Source organism: Varroa jacobsoni, unplaced genomic scaffold (assembly GCF_002532875.2).
Source record: "Varroa jacobsoni isolate VJ856 unplaced genomic scaffold, vjacob_1.0 scaffold_1383, whole genome shotgun sequence".
In the NCBI taxonomy this organism is placed as follows: domain Eukaryota; kingdom Metazoa; phylum Arthropoda; class Arachnida; order Mesostigmata; family Varroidae; genus Varroa; species Varroa jacobsoni.
In genome coordinates, this window is record NW_019214285.1 from 86,831 (window position 1) to 113,844 (window position 27,014).

The following is a 27,014-nucleotide window of genomic DNA, read 5'->3' on the forward strand; positions in this document are numbered from 1 at the left end:
CTGCTTCTGTAAAACGTTCCTACGTAATCCCTATTCGATCGTGTTAGTTATAATAGAATTGCCACAGAAACGACGACATCGGAAAACGAGCCAAAAATAACCTCTTATTCCGGTGGCAACCTACAACGGGACGCTTAAGATGAGATACTTAACTCAAGTCTATTGACGGCTTCGCCCTCGACTTCAGCTTTTTTTTTTTTGCTATTGTTGATCAGGTTTATACTTATAAAGACAAGGATCTGACGAAGCGATATATTTCAGTGGTTTCCTGCCGCTCATTCGCACTAGACGAAGAAAAACACTGAGAGTGAGTCAGTGACATGCATGCTTTATACACAGGGAAGACTGGAGACAGGTGCCAGGATAAACGGGCAATGTGCCATAACGGCGATGCATAACGTTGCAAGCAAAGACGAAAAAAACAGCATTTGCCCATGTACTATCGTAGTGGTGCTTTTCACTAGATGCTGACTGGCTAGCTGGCTGGCTGGTTAGCCGGCCGGCCCTGAAAACCACCGGTGCTACTAAAGTAAAAAGGCGATGTGTTGTATCGCATCGAGACGAAAGCTACGACGAGAACAATGATGACGCCGATCATGACGCGTTGGGGTGGAGGGTTGCCTAATCACGTCCACTATGTTGCTTGTACAATACAAGAGAATCGCCTTGTAATGCTGTCCACCCGTTTTTTTGAAGCGGCTGTCTATCTGTTCGTTGCAGAGAGACAAGAAGGGTTGGAAATAGTTTGCGCTTGTATCAGTTCTAGTAATAATGACAATAATGGTAGTAGTCATCGTGGTTGGATCGCGTTATGATGCTGGTGTGCGGCAATGCCAATCAGGGCTGCTGTCATGACAAACACGTAGCCAAAGTCACAACGCTGCAGCTACTAGTACGTTCTCGACCACTCATCTGACTGCGTCCGTCCCAATGTCATTATAGCAAAACCGCGTTCTAACTATCTATAGTGGGTACAAACAAGACGACGTAACACGCGATGAAAAACAAGCGAAATAGTTTTAAGTGAAAATTCATCGGCGATTTGTTGATACATACTACGAGAATGACATCTGCCAGGGCTCGCATACCCACTTTCCAAGATGCAGCCCATTGAACGACTCGTAAGACCCTAAGATCACAGGTTATAGCACGCACGCACACTTTGCTGTGATAGAGAAAAGCACTTCCCGTGAACTTAACTTAAAATTGTGCTGCTCCGTAAAGTTCCCTCGATATAACAGAAACCATTAATGTAAAGGAGTTCTATAAAAAAAATATACATATATAGTCAAATCACTACCGTTAAAATTTATAGCAAACATAAATGCCGTTGCACGTTGCTTTTGCATGTAAGTAAATTACGGAATTTCTTAAAATTGTCCCAAGAGAATTCCAGCAGCCCTTGCTCGAAAGCAGATCTCTATCAAGACTATGTGTTTCGAGGTTAGTCAACCCTATAAAAAAATAGGGGGCTAAAAAGCACGTACCGATTTGAAAGTACTTTTTTGCTAAAACCATTATGTATTCACTTTAGATGTTTGTGCGTTATGATATGATCGACTAAATTCTACCATTCTGAAGTCCTTATGCGTTCGTCATTGTTTGCTAAACGCGCTGGCTTAGATGATGAAGTCACGCTCGAATCGATGATAGTTGAGTTTACAGTCATAGTACGAGCATTTTCTAGCATGACTGTACCATGGGAACGGAACAATCGGAAAGTGATCGAATGATGACAACCGCCGATTTTATGACGCCCATATTTGTCCAGACATAATAACTGGTCAGTGCGTGATCGTTAATTGTTGAAAATAGCTGCGACTGCGAAAGGCCGACGCCTTCTGCCGGTAGGTCCTTTACCAGGCCGAAGGTAACGCTGTTCGCAAGCATCAACAATATACACCTACAATGTACTAGTTCTATTGAATTTATACATGAATAGAGCAAGATCCTGCGTCTTGCCGCAACGTAAATCAAAATCAATTTTGGAAACTATCTACATATATCTATACACAATAGTTAGCAACTTTAACTTTAATAAACCTGGTGTAAGAGAAGACAAACTGTGAAAAACTAGTTATTTACAGGGCATAAAAAGGTTAACGCGTAATGAGTTTCCTTTTAACAAGCGCTCATAGACTTGCCTCTTTAAGATCATATGCGGGCCTATCTCAGAGCGCATCTAAAACCTGATTACGACAGCCACCATTTCCAATGGCGGTCGCTCATATTTCGGTGGGTTAAACCTCACGGGGTAAAACGATTATAAAAACTTACGATGAAGTCAAACAACGGGGATTGCGTGGCACTGACCAGCAAGTTGCAACGTATTCCCGGCCCGTTGAAGGGGCTCCATAAGTCAGAAGTTGTATGCGTCTGTGTGTGTCACAAATTCAAAATCTAACCGTCATGTAACGTCTGCGTATTAATATAGATTACCGGTCGGACGATGTTGATAATATAAAGTCGATGCCCCCGCAGCTTTTCCAGTACAATCTGATAGGGCCGCATTCTCGCTCATTTCTGTTTCGAAAGCAAAACGTCTGTAAATCTATAGATGGTGGGTGCCAGCGCTCTGGAGGCGAACAAGAACGACTGTTGATATAAACTGATGGCTATATAGACTGCGGCGTCGTAGAGACAAATGGTATTTGGATTACAGCTACTGCTAGCAAGGATTATCCCAACGTTGTGATGTATGTGGGGTACACGCGACAGCCGTGGTGATCATCAACCCAGATTCGGAAATAACCCATCTGTAACACATCGTTATAGTAGTTGTCCAATAAACCTGATGGACCTCGAGACTGAAAGACGCGCAAGTTTTTACATGTTCGACTGTTTGTTTCCTTACCAGAACTTTGCTCAAAGGAAGCTATTAAATTGACACAAAACAGATCAGACTGAGCTAGCTTATTAGTATTTATAGAAAATCGACAAGTTTTTGTTTTACTGCTGCAATTGAATGATTAGAGGAAACAGCGGGAAAAGCTTGTTCCGCAGGGAACCTTGCTTTCTCCAAAATACTCCTAGAGTCCATTGATTTCTATCCATCTGCCTCACTCGACACTTACCTGTACCGTGACAGCGGAGCTACCAATGACATCGTTAGGATCGCGTATTACGACGGGTATTGTTGACGAAGCGACAGGTGCAGGTATCCCCGACGAAAGTGCTGCTAAAGCATCTTTTCGCTTCTTCAGCAATCGTGGGGGTTTTACGGGTGGGGTAGGTGGATCAGGAGAGCTTGCCCTTTCCGTCAAATTCAACGCATCAGTGAAACGGGTACAAGCATTAAGTAACTTTGGTGACGATTCTGCACTCGTATTATCGCCGGAACTTAGTCCCGAGTCGGAAGCTGTCACGGAGGATGTGGATGATCCACAGAATTCATCACTATCAACTGATTCATTTTTGATAATTTCCACCTGTGACCAACTGCACGGCTTAAGCTTCGTCGTCGGACTGCCGTTGCACCAACTCGACGAGAACACAAACGCCTTCTTGAAATAATCCACTATACAACCGCACTCGAGCTTTGTTACAGAGTTTACTGACTCAGACGCCGCCTGTGCCATGGTATATCTTTGTTTACCTTTCGACGAGATCTTAGGTATTTTCAGAAAGGCTAAAATAGCCTCTTTTTTAGATGTTGTTCTTGCTGTTGACTCCCTTGATTTCGCTTCACTAGCCTCCGAGTCACTCATTTTCGCTGACCCAGTTTCACGGATCACTAATGAATAGCACGGGTAGTGTCTGAGCACCGAGTCAGTGTCGGAAAATACAATTATTTCCTTTTTTCCATTCGGCTCGTTTTGAAGTCGGCAACAAATAGCCACTGAGTGTTCGATATGTTTTCGTCATCAAACCACAGCTCTGTAGGTCTTGTAGGCCGCACGTAAATCACTCTTCGTTTTCATTGATTGGTACTTCTCAGTGTTTCCAGTGGACTATGTCGTGGTTGACCGTTGTCACTCTGCTGACTGCACTAGCGGTATAATTGAAAACGTCTGACTAGTGGCGCTGTCTGGAAAAGGTACTCCCAATCGGAGAGGGGATTATCACCAACGGAAGAAGCACCTGGTATACCCCTTTTGGTCTTTCTACTAGATCTACAGAGACGTATCGGCACGTATTTTTCTCATATCTAACCCTTACAGCCACAACCAATTCACCTTACGTCGTCTAATTAGTTCCATCCTTTGATACCATCATGACAAGTAGAAACAAATATCCTCTGCGCACAACGAGTATTCCCTATTAAGCCTTGAAAGACTTAAAATGCACTCGCACTTACTAAACGTCCTTAGCCTATTCTGCTTCCCCGATTCTCTGCAAATCCTCGACGACGAGACGCCGCTTTTCGCCCACGCGCCTCACTATGTAATCCAGGTCATAACGGCGCTGCCAGCGTGCACTGTTCGCTTCCAAATCAGCTTCTGCCGATCAGTACCGTGGCGCGGATTGAGCACCGCCATGAACAAAGCTAATGCTCCGGAGCGCTGTCTTTCTCTCCCTCCATTACCCTTACAACGGCAGCTGGCGCCGCCAGCCGCGATGATGTCTGCTGCTTCCACAGCGGATGACCTACACAGCCAACCATGGACAGAGCACGTCAGAACAAGCCGTATAGGTCTCAACGTTGGCGGCAAAAACAGGAATAGACAAGTGTAGCCCCTGCGGTAACGACAGTACCTCGCACCCGAATACGACGGAGGGCTGAACCGCGAACCCGCTACCGACTTTCTGGTTATGAGCTACGCCAAATATTAGCACCAGTTACAGCAACGTCAAGCGGGCGTTCACGTTGAGGCCGGCCCCCACTCCTGCACGCCCGCGCGTGTGGGAGGCAGCCGAACACACGGAGGTAGAAAGCGTAAGTCCTATTTATCCGTCGATGGTCGCTACGACGGTACTTATTTCGTCCGTTGTTTGGCAGGTAGAAGCCGTGGCTGCTGCTGGTACTGCCGCTGTCAATTCTTGCTGCAGCTGTTGCCTGGGGCGACAAGTGATGCTAGCTGCTGAGAAATCTAGCGGAACTAGCTAACAGAGCACTTCAAGTACTGTGCCGAGGCGTTTGTGCTTGAATATCACCGTGCGTGACTTGGCGTGCGTCTGTATTTGAGTGTTTGCCTGTATTTACGTTGACGATTTCAGCTCGCCAGAGCAGCAACTGCTCTATGCAAATATATGTTGTCTATCACACTTACAATGATTACATTCTCCCATCGTGTGTCCAGGGGAAAGACTATTCCGTTTTGTAATAACTGTCTCGCTTCTGGTCGGGAATTGCTTCACCCCACGTTGGAATGCTTGCATTGTTGGATGTTGCTGTTGTTACTATCGGCGCTGTGTAACGGCTACCCCCCTGTGCGGCTCCTCCCTTTCGGCCATTCGGTTTAAGCTTTGGGCGACCCGAGCCAAATCAAACTGATACGGGTGTCAGAAAGCACCCTATCTAAGAAAAGCGCTGTCAGAGGAAAAGTAGCCGATCGTTTCAAAGATCTGAGAAGCTCTGGCGCCAACGTGGGCCTTATTCTAATAACGCACTGCAGAGCATGACGCGAAGGCGATGAATAGATAAGCAGGGCTCACGCTCACAGATCTGTCATCTTGACGACGGTTGTCGAGCTGCGTAAGCAACTTCAGAAGTTGCAACAAAACCTCAGCATGGTGACACTGATAAGGCACATACCGAACTAAATTTATCGAAAACAATAAGAAAAAAAAAACATCAAGAAGGAGAAACTTTTCGACAACAAAAAACGAGACCATGTTGGTCATGTCGATATGTGCTCTGACCGGCACTTCAGAATCTACTATCATCGTTGCTAAGTGCTACTAGAACAGAGACCAGCACAAGCGTGTGGTTGCTTGTCATAGTAATAATTATATTGGCGCTCATCTTAAAAAGCACACTTCTGTAAAATGTGTTTGCATCTAAATAGAAAATCATTTCAAATAATATAAGTACTTGGTCATATTATTGTTCAACCTATATCATATGACTGACCCCCTTTTTGATAGTTTTACCCTTCGTAGTCATTCGAACCCTTTTGATATCCAACGACTGTTTTTGTTTACTACTGTTCTGCCGACGGATTTTAGAGCTAGTGCTATCAGAAAAACATGCTTTTCCATTCAGTAGCCAATGGTAGGCTAGCACGAGGACAGCAAAACTTTTCCAATATAGATATACATCTAATATAAGATGTATAATACTTATACATCTATAAAACGTTAACGTATACCAATGTAAACTACGCCACATTGAACTTTAACTTATTGACCAAGCAATGCATCGGGCACGCATTTAAAGCGACAATGGGTTCCGTATTGATAGATCGACTACCAAACGCGGGTCTCGCGCCGCCTCAGCAACGTAGTACACAAGCTATACGTATTCAATCTAAACAAGGGTCTCCGTGCATGTACGTTATAGCGTCGGGTGGCCACATGCTGCGATCCATATGTAAGCGAAGGTTTACCATATGAGCCTTTCTTACACATGTTTACACAGAGTTTACACATAACTAGTCTTACGATCTTAGCTGAATTTAATCAGAAATCGTTCATCGGAATGGTTCGTGCTCAATGCAAACAGCCAGATTATATGCAACTACAACTCATCCTACCGATATTACAACTTTGTCGGATTCCACTCGAGCGTAATGATACTGGAATGGCGTCCACGTCACCTCTGTGTGATTACATTTGCGTCGTTTTTGGCTCTAAAAGTGCTAATTCCACGAATCGGCTTCTGATTGATGTCACTAGAGCAGCGTCCGTCCCTGTGGCCAATGTTCAATGCATTGAAAAGCACTCTGAGTATGGCGGAAACACCCAAGTACATACGATGTCTTTATGTGGAATGGCCGAACGACCGTATACCAGCTGACTCATAAGGGATGATTGATGATTCAAGTAAAAGGCGCCTGCCTTTAGGAAGTGGGTTGACGTGTTCTGCGCTACAAGCAAACTGGTTTTTGTTATTCGGTGCTAAATTCGAGTCGCGCGCTTCGGCGACAAGTGATTTAAAGGCGGGATACAAGACCACATAAATTTTATTGGGCATCATGTCACTGCGCGAAGTTTGAAATGGGTGTTGTACAAGTTATTGCTACCAGGTCGTCACTTTGCGTGACAGTCAAATGCGACATTATATAGATCGTCTCACGCCCAGGCAGAATACGTGAACTTCCCGTAATTTTTATAAACTTTGGTAAGACTAATCAAAGTTTTAACGATAACCATGACCAGTCAAAATATCGTTGAATACGAGAAACCCAACGCAGACGACTGCTGTATTGTTACAATTAACTTCTAAGAATTTGATTCACCGAGTGTAAGCGCCAAGTGTTGTGTCCTGCAGGTTTTTCTTAATTTTTGCTATTATGTTCCAGTTACCCTCTTAGTGTGAAGAAGTTCTCAGAGTTACTTCCCAGTATAGCATCAAGTCAAAGGACCCAGCCCCGGCGCTTTTAAGGGCACCGGATAGCGTTACACTTGTCAAGTGGTCAGGAAACGTTACGAGGTGATCACGCTTCTGCAGCAAACAGAAACGCTATTTGTAGCCGTTCATGCTGGTAAACTCTTCTCGATAACGTAGAGCCAGACAAGTTTACTATAGATCACTTAAGAAATGTTGAACATGCGGATTAAGTCTACACGCAAAAGTCGACTTTAATGCAACTAGACGAATATCGGAAATACTACAAATTGCACGCAAGACATGTGTTTTTGCTAGGTTTGGTTCCGAGCGAACGATAGACAACAAATGCCAGGAAGAACTCGGATCTACTCTCATTAACCACCGGCAGCGTCCGATAGCGCCAGGCGAACTAGTTCAAAGAGTCACACATGCGCAAGTTGCATCTGTATACTGCCTAGTGTCGAAATCCTGAACTTCCCTGCACGCCAGTCCGATCCGATCCAATTGTCGTGACAAACTCAGCTTGTGACGAACGATATCTGGAGCAACGTTGATAACTTATAGCGCTTAACAGCCTCAGCGCCCCAAGGTGTCAGCGTAATTGGCTGGACAGACAGGGCGGAGACAGTCGCCTTTTGGCAAATGGCCTGGAGCCAGTGAATGGTTTTAGGCCATGTGCCAAAAGGATGATCCATTGGTCAGACAAATTACACTACGAAGAGCCGTTGTTGTCCGTCAGCTGACGAGCCCAATGATGGCCTTGTTGCCTCTACCTGTTGTCAAGCGTGCCCAGTGAGAATAGCAAGAAACGTTCATTTGAGATCTACTGTACTATAGCGAGTTGTCCAGTCATAATTTGCGGTTAGTTCGACTGATGAGCAAGTTGTGTGCAGAGAACTACCAGCATACGGCCAAATGGCCCTATAGCAATTTATATATTTAACAACGGATGTCCGAAGTAAGGTTGTATTGACCAACGCCTAGACGGCCGCGTTTTAGCTGGATATACGTTGAGTCAGCCGAAGACGCTGCGAATGAGGCAGAAGCATTCGTACTATTATACTGGTGGGACAAATCCATCAAATAATTCGAATAGAATCAAACGGTCGTTGCTGACTTGTGGTTTTCGCCGCAGTCGCCGCCACGAGATGTACAGGACGACAAGAAACGTCCACGGACAAGTTCACGATAAAAACCACAGATGGCAATAAGTTAGAAAACCAAGCGGGGCAGAGTTCGCATCTGCTGAGCCGTAGCAGGCAGTCTTGTCGAAAACAGACATCAAGTGACTGCCGTTAGCGGTCCGTTAACCTAGTTGGCCAACAAACAGCAGAGAAGTAACTGGTAGCTGAGATGATGAAATATTAGAAAACAGCTTTACATCCGGGTCCCATTGCTTGTCTGCAGCAATGCAGGTACGCTTGTTTACAATGGTTGCATCCGGATCCCCTTGACGCTCGTTTAGGAAGGCGAGGGTCGATCGCAAAATTGCAGTTGGTTGCTGAAAAGCCTTATAAAGTACGTATAGATAGCCCCTATTAACCACATTAGCTGATTCAAAGCACAACAATTTTAAACATGATCCTAAATTTGAGCACCAAATAGACAGCCAACACTTTTGAGACCCTTTTCAGTGACGCTTTATGCTCCTGTGGCTGCGTATGTTGTTACCGGTTTCTGCATACGTCTAAAAGCTGTGCACATCTACAATTTATGGTCAACATGAGCATGTATCACTATTTTCAAGGAAACTTACCTTACCACTATGACTGGTCATTAGATGTTTGTGAACAATCGTCAAAATTTAAATCGAATATTTTATACACATTCGAGGTTTTGGTATGACACAGTCAAGCTCAAATCAAACAAACCATATCGTACGTGTAATACTTATTCAATGTATCGCTACTAGTACAGCTTACTATTAACTTTACTTTACACGGTACCAATTAACTGCCGAGTTACTGTCGAATAAGGGCAGCCTAAGTGTACTCATGAAGGGAAGAACTCAGTCTCGACGGAATATTAATCAGCATATCACAGACCTTCAATGCCATTGCATAGATGGTCTTCTAGAAGATACCACGCTGTGCTGTTAATAACACATATTGAGACTCTTCGAACAAACGAATATCTCGTCACCTGTTTCAAACGAAAGCTTTATATAATAGAACGAACGCTACGAGCACATTGATTACTCTTGACATAGACGGTCTGGCCTGCCCAACATTTTACAGGACACTTTTGAATAGGAGTTGATTATTAAGCTATTAGTAATGTAAAGGTCACGCATATACACGCAATAATCCAATAAACATATAGCATTTAAAAAATGTTTCATGTCAAAAAAATTCTGCTTCGTCATACGATTTATAGCACCACTGCACCCGCATATTCGTGAGTGTGGGCTTAGCGCTATTGGACGCGCAAATTCACTGGTTTGTCCAATAGACACGATTACAGACCGCTGTGGCTGACTAACAGAGAGGTCTCGACGAAGCCCTTGAAGGTTCGATCTCCACGGTCTGCATAGGATAGATTTAGCAGATATGTTCAAAGCCATCGTAGATACTGCTTGATCTGGCTCAAAATAAATGTCTTTTATTTCAGTTAAAGGTAATCATTGCATTCTTGCTTTTTCAGGAGAAAGCTATATATTTAAACGTGGGACATCACGTATTCGAAATCCTGATTCAACACCGTTACGATGCATGGGACATTGGTGATTGTGTATATGATAAGTCAGGGTATTTGTTATTGAGACAAACTCGTCCACAATAAAACAGCCTCAGTAGTAGTTATCTTCTCGAAGAAATAACCTCCTAAAATCGCACCTTTCCGTATTTGACACGAAATAACCAGCCAGGTTAAAAACCATAGGTGACTAGACGTCTTACATGTTGAAGCTACGGTCTTAAATCAGTCATATATATATTCGATTAGCGTTATGTCTGTCGCTACGTATTTACCCCACATTACGCCAGTATCTGACGATTCAAGTAAATTCGCATCTGTCCAGTGCGGATAGCGCGTATCTGACAACCTTCGATGTGAAATCCTCTCACTCCATTTAACAAACTCTAATGAATTTCGTCGCCGATATGGATGGGGTAACACGGATCGGATACTAGGTGGCGAAATTGACAATTGCGAAAACGGTGCGACCTTAAACGAGACCTTCGTATCGAGGGATTCCGGAATGATTAGGGAAGGAACCTATGTACACGACCGCTATATATGTGTATATACAACAGCAAAAGAGCGGAGCACTGCTAGATCTCACAATGGACGAGACAACCACCTCTTTGGACAGTAGAGCGCGCTCTGTCGTTGTACAGCGCGCATCAACAGCTGAGGAATAGCTCAGCAGTGGGTCATCAATGGCAACAGGCGGCGCGAACGTCGCTGCGTCCAGCACCGAGATACTGTAAAAGAAAAAGGCGACGAGCCGCTGCTATCCCATGAGCCGTTCGGGTTAGATTCGAAGGCAGGACATACGAGAAAATGTCCGGTTTTCATGAGTAAATGATGAATGAGCAAACGGTAAGGTCAAATAGACGAATCGATCAGACTGTGCCAGCAATTGGAGTCGGTTGTTGTTGGACTGCCGCTGATTCAACTGAATAATTTCGGAGTACAAAAAGTGGATGCGTCAATCGTAACTTTACCGCTTTATATGCTTGCTATTCGGCTAACAGTCGTTGACTACATTAAATCCAAGAACATGAACAGGTTTCTCTAGAAATTTCTATGCTTTTATTCGAACAAGCGAACCTACCAGCAGGTCGTCGAGGAACATCGTACAACGACTTTCAAGCATCTCGATCATCCGTAACAGGTCACTGATATCATCTGTACGATCCCGTGAGGCAAGCATATCACTGGTATCCACGTTGACATAGCTGCCACTAGTGTCACTAGATCGTCCATCCTCCCTGGCCATGTAGTATTCAGGCTCGATACTTTCGTAGCCGGTGACAAAACTGACGTTAGTATCACTGAGATTTGAGCAGCTGTCCACACTGTCGATCTGGCGTACACTTCCTCCACCGTCACTGTCCGCTGTCAAGAAGTTGCCAGAAATGTCGTTGAGTGAGGAGACACTCTGCGAAGGGCACGACTCAGTGTGACGACGATCACTACCGATTGAGTTTAATGCTTCGGCTACCTCATGGATTTCAAGTTCGGCTGGAGTCAGTGGAAGGTTAGCGAACTCGGATAGATCTGGCCAGCTACCAGAAGTATTACTACTCTCTCCACTAGTATGACGGTTCCGTTTGCCTTGAGGCATGGTCAAGTAATTGATCCTAGGCGGGCTAAAATATTGTTTCGACCTGCTGGAGCCTTGTGAAGGACAGCGCTCCGGGTTCGTGCTATCCCACTGCGTTAACGAAGGGCTCGGTTGTGAGTCAACGTGGGTTCGAGATTTCGGCCTATAATCATTGTTCTCAAGCCACTGGTAGAACTGATCGATATTAATTGTCGGTATTGGGGGGCACGACCTGCTTACTTGGGGCTCTCGATCCTCTTTGGGTTGAGGTACAGCTATGTGAAATGCCTTCTCAGATTTTCCCGGATAGTAATACCTTTGTAGAGGCCGAGAACGATTGGCAGAATTAAGAACAACACTTCGCGGCTCAGGTGATGGGCTCATCGATGGCCGGACCTCGGTCACATCAATAATGCTCCGGGATTTAGGTGTCACTCCGTTGTAGTAACTGCGTCGATGTGGGTGTTCGCAATAACTTGAAGCTGCATAGCTATCAAGCCGTCTAAGATATCCTCGTGAGTTGCTTCGCTCCTCAGATGAATGCCGACGTTCGATGAACGGTTGTGGAGGAGGAACAGCAAGGACTTCAAAGGGCACGTTTTCATAAACGCGTTCTCCTGAGTGTTGGAATACGGGATGGCTGGGAGGCATAGCATTCATGTCTATTATCAGCAACACATCCAGAATGTTGCCACTTCCTATAGGCATGCAAACGCCCACATACGAAATTTCCTTAGATGCAGAAAAACCACTGAAAATTGCACCAAGAACCTAAACATATATGTATATATACAGTACAGGAAAAAAACACTACTGTTTTGAGTCTTACTCAGAAGGGCTGTGTCACTAAATTGCTTATGGATGGTTGTAACGTCCCTCAGAGCCTGGTGAATGTACGATGGTTAGGCTCAAAAAGCTAGACGAACGAAAGATCTCAACCGCAACATAACAGCCGGCACCGTGGCGGGCACTCGGTTCAGCAACGCAGACACATACAGAGCGCAGACCCACCAGGCCCTGGGCGAGGGTCCTGCGCTGACGGGAGAAGATTGACTATTGCCACAGATTGGCCCAAAATGAGCTGATCTGGCAGCCTAAAGGTCATCAGGTACCGGTTTCTGGGTCCCCAAAGTACTGACTCACCGTAGAACTAGTAAGGAGTCAATGCGAAGGCTCTCACATTCGCAGCGCAATGAGGGTTTACTATGGATACTGCTACGACCGCAATGACGATGTTGTTGGGCAAAAGAGCCCGCTGATGAGCGTCTCCACACATATTTATAAGCGAGAGCCTTTAGGAGAAAGCAGTAGTCACCAATTATCTGATAGTATAACTGATTTTGCAGGGCGGGACCGGCTGGACGATGCATATGACGGGATCGAGCACGAGCAGCATTGATCGACATCGATCGAACTACACAGAATCGGCGATCAGCGGAGGGTGGAGCAGACACCGCAGCAGTGGAGTAGGGTGGGCTGTGAGAGGCGCTCTGGTGACGACGACAATAAGTGCAGCCATAGAGGGCGCGTAGTTATAGCTATAGCAACAGTTGAATAGATGAAACATTCGCTTAGGAACAGCCACCTAAGAGATGAGAATGCTGCCTGTGATTAACAAGTAACGGGACGCCTGACTGCTGTGTAACTAGTCAGTAGGCCAATATAAGCGATGTAGTAACGACCGCGGCGGTGGTGGAAACGACAACGGTTGCAAAGCGTCGAGACTTATACAAGCTGGAGCAAAGTAAGTCAGCGAGTAACTAATGTTAGTTAGAAGGGAAGCTAATATATGGCACGCCGGCGATCAACGGCAAGGTCTTGGCTTAGCCAGTGTTAAAAACAGGGACGCCTACATGTAGCAAGAAGTATAATGTACCGTTCAATACCAAGCATTCTATCTCAGAGAAGTGCACGTGCGAAAGAAAGTATTTTTCGTTAGTTCGTTCAATTTATCACTTCTAAGTCTAGGCTGTAGGATCGCTCTGATCTATTTAAGCTGGCTGAGTCGCCCTATAAATATCTGTGCGATTTGAGGTAACTTTTGTACGCGAAACATATCTCTCGGTTTTTGGTAAACAACTCTATCGAATTTTCTGCTAACATTCAAAATGATATAACCCACAACTCGTTGAAGTTACTCTGCCACATTGTATTTCTAGAGGAAGCTGTAGACCTAGAGGAAATCATTTGGAGTTCTCGAATTCTAAACAGACCGTAATTCTCAAATGTAAAATAACTTATCGTGCTTCGTAGCGTCTAGTATAGTTCGGGAACAACGAGCAATCGAACAGAATAAATATCTATTTCATATATTGTTTTAACTTTCCTAGTCACTGCTGTTCAGGCTAGCTAGGGCTCTAACATACTAATGCTATCGAACACCAACAGTTTAACGTAAAAATTCAATTGAATCATCCAATGTCAATGACTGCAGTAAAGCTGAAATTGGTTTGGGTTGATACGCTTCCGTGAATAACCTGACGGGTCTGTCTTCAAACGTCATAGAGCGTCACAAGGCCAATAAACTCAGATTGGCAAACAGTTTCTCGTTTTTCAAACCAATTAAGTATGTCGTAATCGCCATCTTACCGCTGGGCATGCGGCAGGGTTCTAGGCAATTGATATGTTGCCGAGTGCTCGAAGAGTTGCGTGATTCCATGAACAGCAGGTAGAATTTGCCATTTACGAGGGGCGTTTTTTTACTTCGCCTAAACTTAAAAATGCCCAGGTGCCAACTTCGGTAAACATTTATATTCAAACACACAAAAAAATAAATCAGCAAAAGGACGCGAACTCTGTCTAAAATATTATACGGCGATATACGTTCTGGTACAGCTACAAACGGACTTGTGTGACAGAAGCTTCAGCTATTGTGAGAGCCGCCTTTTACAGTATAACCATTGTCGCAAAGCATTTCAGTTGATCCTACGGGTGCTCATATCGGTAGAAATTCACTGCAGGTTATGTAAGGAATAAGATGTAAAGGTAAAGAGCATCTCCTCTAAGATTTAAAGAAGCCAAGCAAAAAGTTCAGTGAACATAGGTGGCGTCTGCTTATCAGCGTATTGCATCAATTCGTCTCGGGACCCCGTAAACGGACCTAAGACGTAAGCACATCGAAGTAATTTCGCAAGCAATCATCCTAGCGCGACTAGTTTACATAAGACTATCGCGCCTTCCATTGCTACCCATCTGTTCCTTCTGACTTGTTCGACTCGATGTGGGACAACCCAAGTGACCCTTATACCGCACGATAGAATGTCGACCGAAAGTGGGTCTGATAAAGCTGAGGTTAAGCACGCGTTAGGCATCCTCAGTAAAACGAAGCGCTATTTCATCTATCAATGTGATAATAGCGTTAACAGAAAAGTAACGTCGATCACCAGATAACTTCCTCGATCCGTTGTTATGATGGTGACCTGTAGCAAGAATATTGATTGTTGACCGACTCGAATTGCCAATTGCAGTATTTGCGGAACCTATTATTGACAGGTTGAAGGAACATGGGAAGGAGAAGGGAAGGGCATTGGCGGCATAACGACTACAAAAGCCGTTTGTGACTAGAACTCGGTTCGAGTTCTGTCTGCTTCAATATTACATATCGCCGTTCACGTTTTGACTATAACCTTCAAGCTTTCGGTATAACGCTATCAAGCAATATAAATGAATATAATATGACAGGATCAACCTCTTAAAGAAACACTCATTAGCAACCTCTGATGACAAATTATACAAGCACGTCTGTAGATTACTCATGTTTAACATCTTTTAGATCCTTTACTTTCGATACCGCTTCAACCAGGCTTCATTATTTAGAAGATGGCCTAAACCTTAAGTTCGCTAAATGACACCTTTAAGTAACTTTCATCTGTTTGTATCAGTAGTAGCGATCGTTAAGGAGCTAATAAAATTGTGATCTTTCTCTTTGAAGGGTTAAGAATTATTTACACGCATATAACTTCTCTCTTATACACATGCAGAAAGCATTCAATTTGTTTTCAAAGCACAACTTTAGCGTCACGCTTTAGTGTCATGATAGCAAACTTAAAATGCTTCTTTCGGCTAGCAAGCGGTGATTAGCTATGGGAAAATTTTGACATTCGACCGCCTGTTGACCGAGCATAGTGACCGCAAGGGCCTATATCTGAGTGTATAAAAGTCGAAAGTGTACACACGCACATCTATCTACTGTAATTTATAATTTTGTACGAGCACATCGCCGGCCAAGTCGTTAGTTGTTGAAGCTGTGCTTGGTGCCTTAGGGCAAGGTCCTTGAAACGAAGGCTCAACGGGAAGTTTCGGTCTTGGCTTGTGTACGTGCGGTACACAGATGTCGGCTATCATCAGTACAGATGCTGTTGTTGACGTCGTTGCGCACCCCAACCAAAAAAGGGTATACAGGAAAGTATCTACTCATAACAAGGAATTCAATAGACATTACAGTAGCGGTAGTGCTAGCTCTTCGGTGAAGTGTCTGACTGACTCCCCTTCGTCGTCTTCCCGATCTTTTCTCGAAGTCCTTTCTTGATAGCCAGGTTCGTTGGTGACAGGGCTAAAGCAAACGATGCTAAGACTAACACGGCCTCGTACGCGGCGTCGTGCGCCGTTGGCTTGAATTTAGCTTGAGTGAGTGGTCGGCGACTTCAATGCTACTTCGATTCTAGCTCGCCCTATTGCGCGTGTTATAAATGTCTTATTGCATAAAACGACGAAGCAAGCTAAGACACCCAGAGCATGCTGTTAATGCTGCAGCGGCGGCTGTAGCAACGTTGACGCGGTCATCGTTTATGACCTACTAATCGCACAGTCACTGCACCAAGGTTCATGGTGATCTCCATTTACTATACGGATATAGGAAAAATTCATATAGCGATCGTAGGCTCAAATGAACATCAATACTCCTGCAACAATAGTCCTGCATAGATAAGCAAACCAACGAGAACCGACTGCTGCATCAACGGAACGTATATAAATAGACGTACCCATAATCTAAACCTATCGAGATATAGATCGTAGCAGTAAAAGTATGTAAAAACAAAAACTCTTAGTAAACTTAATACGTACTTAGTTCAATTGGGTTCGTAAAAGTGTGACTATAGCTTCACTTTTGATGCGACCATGGTTAATCGTTTAGCAAAGCTAAATGTTCATTTTTTATAGGAGGAAAATGCAGTTACTTCCAAGACGTTCATCCTGACAACAGTCGCTCAGCATGGTCATGGCAGAGGGTAGAAACGTAAATTTTAAAAACAAGGCTTAGTAATACTTTTCAAAATAATATGCCACAAGCATCTTGTTCTAGTTGTTCGAGATTTAGTCTTAGGCGCTACGAACTGTTTATCTGCGACCAGCCCGTCGACAAACTTAAGCCGCCAAAGCGTCAAGAACAGGATAAGGCTGCTGTAAAGGCTTGAAGGACTCAAGTACCCCAGATGGCACAGTCCGTTGTGAGGTACGTACATTGGAAAATGAGATTTCTAGTGAAACGCATTGTGTAACATGTACGATTAGCGAGCAAATAGACAATAACGAGCCTTAGCTGACTCCAACTTTGAACTTATTTTAGTAACACAAATGTAAAAACGTAGATGTAAATATCAAACGTAAATGTAGACACCAAAACGCGCACAAAAAAAAATCAGAAAATCATGTAGCCTACACATGTAGCCTAATTCCTGAACAACAGGCACGACTACAGCGGGCCATCATGTAATCGCGATGCCGTTGACAGCTCATAGTTCTCAGTTTAGTTGAACTCATACGGAACATTGCAATCGTTTCGTAATGAAAAAATCTACAGCAGATTCGACGAACACTGCTGACTTGATCTGTATGCGTCGTGCTACTGCCTACCGCTGTGCAGTCATTCACAACGCACGTGCGATTTTCACGAACGCGCCGAATTCGGCGTTCGTTCTTCGTAGGTTTCGTTATTAACAATAACACCATTGAGATGCAAAACTGACGCCGCAGGCTGAAGCAACAGTTTCGTTGACACCGGCAAAAAAAAAAAACGATGATTCTTAGTGACGGCGTTTCATCGAAAATCTTCCAGTCGATGTTGGTTTGTTGGTTCCTCTCGAACGTAGGACCGCATCGAAAATTCACAAATCTGCAAAATTATCCGCCGACCGTAACGGCGGCAATAGCAACATCGACGACAGTATCAGCAGCAGTAACGGCAAGACGGCACTTCAGGTATCTTCTCAAAATTAGCTCCGGGCTTCGCTTGCTCCTTGACACATTCGATTGCTTTGGCCGGCGGGATTGAGTCGCGAGTCGCACGTGTTCCGCTGTGCGTGCGTGGCCGCAAGCAAAAATTGGGGGCATTCTATTTCAAAATGGCGCCGATGATCAACGACGTATCTTTGAATCGATGCGATCGAACTGAAGTGTTTTTTTCATTTCTTTCTACGCATGCACGCCTAGTTGTATAACGGCTGGGACTTTTCTGAACCATAACTTTTTTTAACTTAAGTAGAGTTTAGCACCTACGCTACATTGTAATTGTGTTACAGTTACGATTGTATTTTTCTAATGCTCATAAAAATTTCAGCCAGTGTTACATGTTCATCTGAAGCCTACAGAAAACTCGCATAAATATGTTTTCACTTTATGTTTCGTACAAAAAAAAAGTTAATTATGAGACCTATCGGAAGTCAAAGCCATTCAACGCGTGTGAGAATACACATGAACAGCAGACATCGTGCGAAAGGGTCCATTAGATTTAGCTATGAACATTCACATGTATGCAAGTAGAAACTTCAAAATGAGGTCGTTTAATATAGGTACTTCTAGAACACGTTCGTTTAGCAAAATGGTTTGCATATTTGGGTATGCAAACCATATTGTCAGTATATTCATATACTCTACATAGACCATAAACCGTGCTTACTTTCATGAAGGACAGCGAAGCTTTCAAATATTTCAGGGCTCAGTTTGTTACATCGTTTTAATACATACTGGTCAGCGTACGGCTTCGAATACGCACACTTACAGACCTACTGGTTTCTCAGACTATACTCTTGATAGTAATATTTAAACTATATTTAAAACGTTAAAGCGTATGCACGTGTCGTTCGGGCGAATTTAAATCAATTGTATCGTGCTTGACAACCAAAAACAAAGCCAGCCGTCCGTCCCATGATCCGATCTCCAAAGACCAAGCTCGCTTCGATTAAAGAGTTTTTAGGCAAAAAGACGTAGTAATTCGAGGTTACAGATTGTTTGTTAGTGTCTCGTGTCAGGTTGAACCTAAATCATGTCGTCCGTCGATATTTAAGAGAACTTCTATTAAAAAAAGCAATATGGACGGCAGCCAGTTTTGCTAATCGGTTATATAGTTAATTTAGACGTATTGTCGAAAAGGTATTGATCCGAAACCGTATGAAAGTTGAATTACAAATAAATTAGTTTCACTAAGTGTTGTATTGTAATATATACTTTTATGTTCGGAATACGTTTTACCTCGCAAATTCGAAATAGCTGCTGATCACTGTTACATATTTAAGTCTTACTCAATGCGGTATACTGCCACAGATGGGTAGCATATCACTGCAACTGTTACAAATGATTTATTCGGTTTAAGTATAATTTTATATTAACTGAAAGTGGTCCGAGACAAGGGACAATTTTATTTGTCCCGTTGACGAGGCGATGTTCTTGATCATCTAAAAGGATGACAGCTTTTTATTTAATCAAACCCAGCTTTTCATATAACGTTAAACGGCACAGGTCGGCACGTCTATTGATTTTGCTTTCTGACTTCAACCGAAGTTCCACATACAGCAGAATTGAGCATAAAGCATAAGTATTAGATCATTTTCAGACGTTTTTAATTTGTTCGAAGTTAGGAATAGCTTAATCTTTATAGGAGTCGAAACCTCCTATCATCAGCGCTCACAGCTATAGGCAATACTGCCTATGATCCAGTAGGCACTAAATTTTAATATATTCATAAAACCCGTTTAAAGTCAAGTGTGGGTATACTATGTATGAAGCGAAATTATTATAAAGCACAGGGGTTTAATAGAGTAAAAAGAAACACGTTTGCATCATCGGTGCCATCTATAGACAGTGTTAGTAGTCACAACAAATCACCCTCAACCCGAGAGTAATCCCGTCAACATCATGGATCGTTTATTTAGAATTTTAGGTAGTAAAGAACAGACTCACCTACTCAAAACGAAAAAACGAGCCAATCAAGATGCCTCTGGAGGGCGTTTATTCTCTGAATATATATCGCGACTCTGCTATCTAATGAAATTCATATCGTCCAAACATGGCTACGTTCTGAGAAAAAACTCATATATTTGAGTGAACAGCTGGGTTTCAGCTGGGAAATGAGCCCGTGTGAGACACTGTGCTTACAAACGAGACGATTTACCTGCAATGTCAGTGCGATTGCCGGCCATTTACGATTTAATTGAAGCTTGAAACACTCTTTTTTCCCTCATAATAATTAACTCAATGATAATCAATAATTAACTCAAGTCGAAGCATTTGCACCTGGATCTTTTATATAAGTGTCCTGCAACTAGAAACAGCTACACGCCTCTCTTAGGCCGCTAGAAAAATAATGCTTCAAACCGTAGCCTACGGTTGAAATAGATTCCTTTTAGCATAATTCCGATAAATTTATGGCCTTGAGCGTTCTCATTGGTCAGCAAAGAAGGTGAAAGCTGACAGGAAAGTAAACAAGCGGTAAATCTAGTTTAGGGCTAAAAACCAAAGCTATTCTTTAAGTTCGCATAAGTTCACATAGTGCATTGAGATAAAGCATTACTTTGTATATGCCGGTGTCTCAATCAACCGGCAAGTCACCCGATAACCCTCTAATAGATCATCTGGTTCCTCAGTCGTGTACACAGTGGCACATATTCTAGACGGTATGCACGTGTTTGCATGAGATATTAAACACATGGCAGATTAAACATCTGCTATGTCATCAAACGATAGGCGGACATTGACGTTCTGAGTCTGATTATCGCAAGTCTCAGTATTTGGTGACGAACTCTTGCATATTACTACCAGCGCGCGACCCATATATATATATATATATATCGTAGAAGTTTGACCATCAGCGTCATTAATTGGATGGCTGGCTACACTGAGTGACCAAATAACGTCAGAAGAGTTGGTCATTTTCCTTCACTTACGATTCACATTATTGTTATTAGGTGAAAAGTAGGGTTAATTACTGCCTGACTAGTAGACAATATAGCTAATTTGGCTGCCGATCGTTATTAGCCGATCGCTAGACAAAGAAGACATTCACGGGTAGTTCATACAAGTACGCGTATCTATCGGTAAATGAAGAACCGAAACGCTTCCTTACAGGTTGGAGTGCTGATGCTAATACTGACAGTGAGAACAAGTGATCCAATAAAGGCCATAAAAAGATTATCTGACAGATGAACGTAGAGAAAATCTAGCCAGTTTGCAAGCTTTTTTCTCAAAATGTGCAGAGGTCTGTTCCGGTAAACAAATAGAAATGCGTAAAAGGATACGTTCAGTAATTTATCTTCTTAATTGTCCTTAAATCCTTAAACGTAATTTCTGAGGAAATTCGTAAGTTAATTGTATATTTATTAGGCTTGCTTCTACAATACTGTGTTAACAGGGCTACGCGAGAAGTTTTTTATGCCTTATCTAAACTTCACAGTTTTATAAGGACCTATTTTGTATGTGTGTGTGTGTGTGTGTGTGTGTGCGTGTGTATAGTACAAAAAGAAAAGCTACTGTTGCAATTGTAGTGAAGGTTGCTGGCTTAATCCCAACCGTTCAATTACGGTCATACGGAGAAACGGACAAATTACTTACCAGTTCACTTACCAATTGATATATAAGTCCTGCAAAATTGAAGTATTAAACAGGGCGCATTCTGCATTGCGTGTCGTGTATGATTATCCTGTGAGAACGAACTGACCGCGTGTCGCTGCATTCATTGATTTCAATTCTCATCGTTATGTTACACTCATCTATTGCTAAAATAGACGTCTATTGGTTGGTGAGTGCGGGATACAATAAAAACACAATCCATTATACGTTAACGATATACATCTATGTTTATTATATCATGCGCGGGTAAGCTATTTAGGGTTTTGTGATCGTCGAATGACGTACAGCCCTGACCTGGAGGAAGCGATTTCATATCTCGATTAAGGGATCAGGTAAATGTGTAGTTTTTGTGAAGCTGTATTATCTCAGCATTCGAGAAAATGTAGTTAGGGAATAACTAGGCATCGATCGGTTATTAGATGAGCTCGATTTTTTCATTTTCGAATTCGCTGAACGTATTCGTTTTGTAGCAAACGAAGCGTAAGTTGGCCTCTATCCATGTTGTGATGGATGGATAATTTCGTATCTTCCATGTAGAACCGAGTCTATGCCAATCAGCCATTTTTAATTTTTTCGCCCCCCTTTTTAGCTGTCGAACATATCTAACATTTTAACGTTTTACAATGGATAGGCATAAGATATAGACTTGACCAATATGCTGACATTGATTTTATTCGTTACTTATAGATCATGAAATATGGTTGTCGGACACTTCATCCAGCATTTTCTTTACTATAGATACTTGAATGAGATACGAAGTCGTTTACTAAAAGCTGTTAGCCAATGAGTGATACATTCAATTATACCTCATTCATGTTTCTCGTAGCACTCTGCTACTGCTCTTCACACTTCCTCGCTACCTAACCATATTGCTCTGTCATAGACTCTGCAATATGATACCGATCATATCATAATTTAGAAGCCATAGTTCTATTAGGCATTACGTGCTGACTACGTCTATCTATCCAGAAGCTTCTAAATTTCTAGGTTGAGGTGTAGAATGTGCTCTATGCTAAATGAATTTCAATTAGACTCTGTTATCAAAAGGAGCCGCTTCATTTTCGTATAGCAAGCTATTGAAAACTATTCTTTAACAATCGGGATAAATAGGCAGAAGCAACCAATATCTATTGATTGGATTTTGCGGCTTGCAGATTCCATAGATGTAGAAAGTTACTTAACGAAATCGAAGTGAGGTGCTCAGGGGCACAAAAAATCCAAAGCCGTAATAAAGCGTACTTGATTTTTTTAACACCGAGCCCATGAACTTGAAGCTCGGCAGGAGAAAAACATCATATTTAACGATGGAAACTTTACTTGTTCCTGTCAATCGCTTCCGTGAGCTTGTCAAAAGTCAGAGCGCCCATAAGTGTGTCAACAACTTCACCGTTCTTGAAAAATATAAAGGTTGGTAATGAGGCAATGTCATATTCCGTAGCCGCGTCCTCGTTTTCATCTACGTCGACCTTGAGAAAGATCACGTCGGCGTACTGTTCTGATATTCGCTGAAATTTTAGCCGCAGGCAAATATAAAGCATAAAGTAAGTGTTCAAACACCAATCTTAATGACACAACGGTGAGATATGTAAGCAGAGATCCATTTATTTCGTCTTTCATTAAATACCTCTGCATATCTGGAATGTGAAAACTGGTAATTTTTTTAAAACGTTCCAATCATTGTAAGACATTTTAAAGTCTAAGGCAATATAGTTACCTACGAACTAAATTGCGGGAAGTTATCCGATTACTGTCGGAATCCTCTCCGATCGAATCGACGACGGTCTGTGAAGCGGAAGTGATTTGCCTATACATACGGTATCAAGGTGTACGTGAGTTTTCTCCTGATATGCCCGTCGGCCTGATCCCAGCTAGCCGCACGTTACGCCAAGTCTCCTTTAGGAGACGTAGCTCAACTGTACGCTACTCCTCAGACCAAGTACCCAGTTTCCTAACGAGTAGGGCACCCCCGGGGACCTTCTAACCTCTGGCAGTCCCCTCTTACATAAAAGGATGAATTCTCTGATCAACCTATCAGATGAACCTAAAGCACGAGCTATCAGATTAACCTAAGCACACCCTATCGTATCGACCTAAAGCACAAAGCACAGCCTATCGGCAACCATCGATGTATTGCTAGTTGCACGACCATGTTTATACTATGAGCCGTGAGGAGTACATAACCTGGGAGTGGTTACTGCTGGTCCTCGGAACGATCAACTAGGGTCACGTCTCGAGAGACAGGACCAAACTAATCTACGCTACTCTGAAGCACTGGACAGCGACTGACGCCTTATTTCTTGATCAATATTAAGCAACGCCAAAGGCGGCTCTACGCCATCCAAGGGAAGAACCATTTGTGCTCAGTCCACCTCATAGCACAAATATTTTAGGTCGTGTCTCCTTTTGCTAAATATATTTTTCCGCCCGGCTGGCTTTTCAACTAATGGTCGCCTTTTAAATACTTTTATGTGACTATACCGATTGGGGGATGGTTTGTTAGTCGATATACGCAGCGAAGACAGTTACTTCGCTCGGCGGGCCAGCTAGGCTGAATGTGTATAGAGCACACGCATTTAGCCCACGATATCCAATCACTACATTTTTACCTCATAAAGAGAGCGTGCATATCGATCTTCTCTACTGAAGGTGGATTTGATTAACTTTTAGACAGCAGGCTTGGACCAGCAACGTGTATTAAACATAGCGCTCAACGACGATGAAATATATACATTAATATCAAATATAGATTCACTTTAATGACAATGAGTTAAGCAGTCCATACAAGCGGATGAAATTTTCATTTACTTTGGACTCAACTATCAGGAAAACCTCAATTTTTATCATTCTATTTATACACATGGTGTTTCAGTATGGTTGGCTTGAGCTAGGCGTTCAAAAAAGCAGAATGTTGGAGAGGCATAAATATGGACTATAAATCAGGTTACGTAATTGCAGCGCAAACAGAATCAACTGAGAAGTAAATTATCTTAGATCTTGAATAATTGATGCAATATATTTATTGACCCTAATAAATTCATATCTAAAGTTGTCTAATAATAAACATTTTGTCTATTTTCGAAACAGGTAAGGGCTTGGACTCGCCAAAAAAGCATAAAAGACAACTCGCTTCGTCTGATCTGCTTGGGGCTTCGTGTAAACCTGCGATGTCATACAGGCCTTTTTCGCGTGACAGAGTGACCACCGTAGCTTTATTCGATTATCGCATTCATTCATTACTTTAGTGTTCTACATGGTGCCAAAGAGGTGATGCGCACCAATTAGTCGACAGATACGCTGCCTATGCACGAAATCGGAAAACACGAGCACGTTTTCCACAAAATCTTTCTTTATAATAAAATTGTAGTTAGAATTAATTTCCTGTCAAAATCTGGAAAACTTGTACATCTCCAATAAACAATAATTAAAAGTACAATAAGAAAACACCAAAGTTAGCCTACCTTAAAGATTGGTTCGGCCTGTTTACATGGTCCGCACCATGTTGCAAAGAAGTCCACGACAACGAGCTTATCTCCAGCTCCGCCGATCTTCTCATCAAACTCATTCTACAAAAAAAAGAAGGACCACCTGAGTAACTACTGCTAGTAATCGAAATAACTAGAGTAGTAGAAAAATACCGCGGGAATGTAGGCATACTGACAAACAAGAAACGTACGTTTGAAAACGATTTACGGGAAAGTTTCGCTTTAGTTCGGGAGAGCCATTTGCAGATATCGGTCATCGTCTTCAAACAAAGCAATTATTTTTTAAAAGTAAATCTGTAAGATTAAAATTTGTCGATAAAAGACCAAGTCCTTTAGAAGTCCTGTTGTCCTGATTTGTGTTTCAATCTTTAGTTATTACGTAAATAAACGACAGAGCCTTAGCAGGCAGCCAAGGTGCCAAGAACTTCCAGTAAATAGCCAGTAAATGGCTATTTTTTTTAACCAAATTAGGTGCTATTGGTGCAGTAACGTAACGTGTATGTCCTATCAGGCTACTAAAGTACAGCAGAGTCAAATGCATGATTTGCATTTAATTATAATATAGATCGTCGTATATGCAAATAGGGACTATACGAACAAGCTGTGAATGAGGTTCCCATTCTTATTGTCAGAATCATACTGATTCTTTAGAAAGAGTTTCTACATGTAATTATGCGTTCGCTTAAGGGTCCTTGACAGACGAAGTGCTTTACGAAGCAAGGTTCTACTTTAACTGAATTACTGTGTTAGAAAAAATGCAACTTCATGAAAAATTGTACTTGTATGAGAAACAAACCTGTTTTGACTTTGCATAAAAGATGTGGGTAATGAAATAACTATTTTTTGTTGCTACATTAATGACAGTCTAGGACACATATACTCTTTACCCTCAAGAAGCAGAAGAATACACGTAGTAAACTCACCTTCTCATTGACTAGCATATAAACCATTATCTCCAAAAGCCGTGTACACGATCTGAAACTACCACGAATCTATTTTTTCAGTAGAACACCCTCCAAAATCAGCCTGAATAACGCGCCAGTGAATCACGAACAAAGGAACAACGTCGAAAAAATCCTACTTGTTCATGTGCAATCGTAGCCTTAAGCAATCTGCAATTATTTCAGTGTAACTACTGTGTGAGTCGAATTACCAGTCAAACTTCTTGGTAAACGCAAATGGCTCTGGGATGTGGGGTTATTTGTGTAACTTGGATGAACCATGGAACCGCAGAACGGGCCGAGGCGGTCTTATTTCCCTCCTCGAAAATAAGACCGCCTTAGCCCCCTCACCATTCCGCCTGCGGCGCCTGGCGTGGGTGAGGGATACACTAAGTCTAGGCCGGTAACCAACTATGCATCTCCCTGAAGCGATCAATGGGTCATAAGTCCTTTACGTGAGTGCCACGCACAGGATGCTTGAACACTGTATTAGCTTCCAGGGGCCACTATTAGCCCACAAGCAACTGTGGATGGGAAATGCGTACGAATTGTGACCATGCAGATATTGCCCTATCGCTGCGACACGTCGATCTGATCTCTAGATTTATAAAAGAGACACTAATTTATCAACCAGCTTTACAGAAAATAGACGTTAGGTCCAGACAAGGGGTTTTGGACCTAGTAGTCTAATGTTGAACCTGTGAAGCACATGTCCTTATGAAATTTAGTTGTAATCATAAACGTATCGTGACCTATCCACACTGAGCTGTTATCGAAGATAATAGCTACCCGTTTTATTACCTGTATATAAATGAACGTAGTAAAAGTGCTCTTATACTTGCCGTCACAAACAAATCCTTTTCTATGTCTTTGCTGTGAATAGGAGGGTATCTGCTAAACTAACTGAACTGAAAGAACGCAATCCAATAATTACACTATCTCTCTAAACATGGCCTGTTTTTACTTATTACATGGTGAAGATTCTAGCTTAGATAGGTAGCTAACCTTCTCAATGGTCCTTTAGATATTGGTTTTCACAGCTTGGTCAG

At 42.7% G+C, this 27,014-nt stretch overlaps 2 protein-coding genes and 1 long non-coding RNA gene across 5 annotated transcripts in view; 1 reads left to right on the forward strand and 2 right to left on the reverse strand.

The window, feature by feature from the left end:
- LOC111269381 (tyrosine-protein phosphatase non-receptor type 4) overlaps positions 1-12,604 on the reverse strand; it is a 61,121-nt gene extending 48,517 nt beyond the window's left edge. The window contains exons 1-2 of one of the 3 annotated variants that reach the window (XM_022848925.2): positions 12,532-12,604; positions 11,211-12,400 (exon numbers count right to left, since the gene is read on the reverse strand). In XM_022848925.2, the coding sequence (XP_022704660.1) occupies positions 11,211-12,362 (1,152 nt within the window). In that variant the 5' untranslated portion in view covers positions 12,363-12,400; positions 12,532-12,604. Of the gene's footprint in view, positions 1-3,074; positions 4,507-11,210 lie in introns of those variants that run through there. The other 2 variants (XM_022848924.2, XM_022848926.2) reach the window with 2 other exon arrangements.
- Positions 12,605-13,021: 417 nt separating this feature from the next.
- Positions 13,022-25,362, forward strand: LOC111269388 (uncharacterized). The gene is made up of 2 exons (XR_002685742.2): positions 13,022-13,446; positions 24,627-25,362. It is a non-coding gene; the product is annotated as an uncharacterized LOC111269388 (long non-coding RNA).
- LOC111269386 (thioredoxin) lies at positions 21,744-26,811 on the reverse strand. Its single transcript, XM_086972084.1, has 4 exons — positions 26,178-26,811; positions 25,948-26,005; positions 25,001-25,105; positions 21,744-23,047 (listed from the first exon to the last, which is right to left on the reverse strand). Exons 2-4 carry the CDS (start codon positions 25,972-25,974, stop codon positions 22,856-22,858), a joined length of 324 nt encoding a protein of 107 aa, XP_086828210.1. The 5' UTR covers positions 25,975-26,005; positions 26,178-26,811; the 3' UTR covers positions 21,744-22,855.
- Positions 26,812-27,014: the final 203 nt, after the last annotated feature.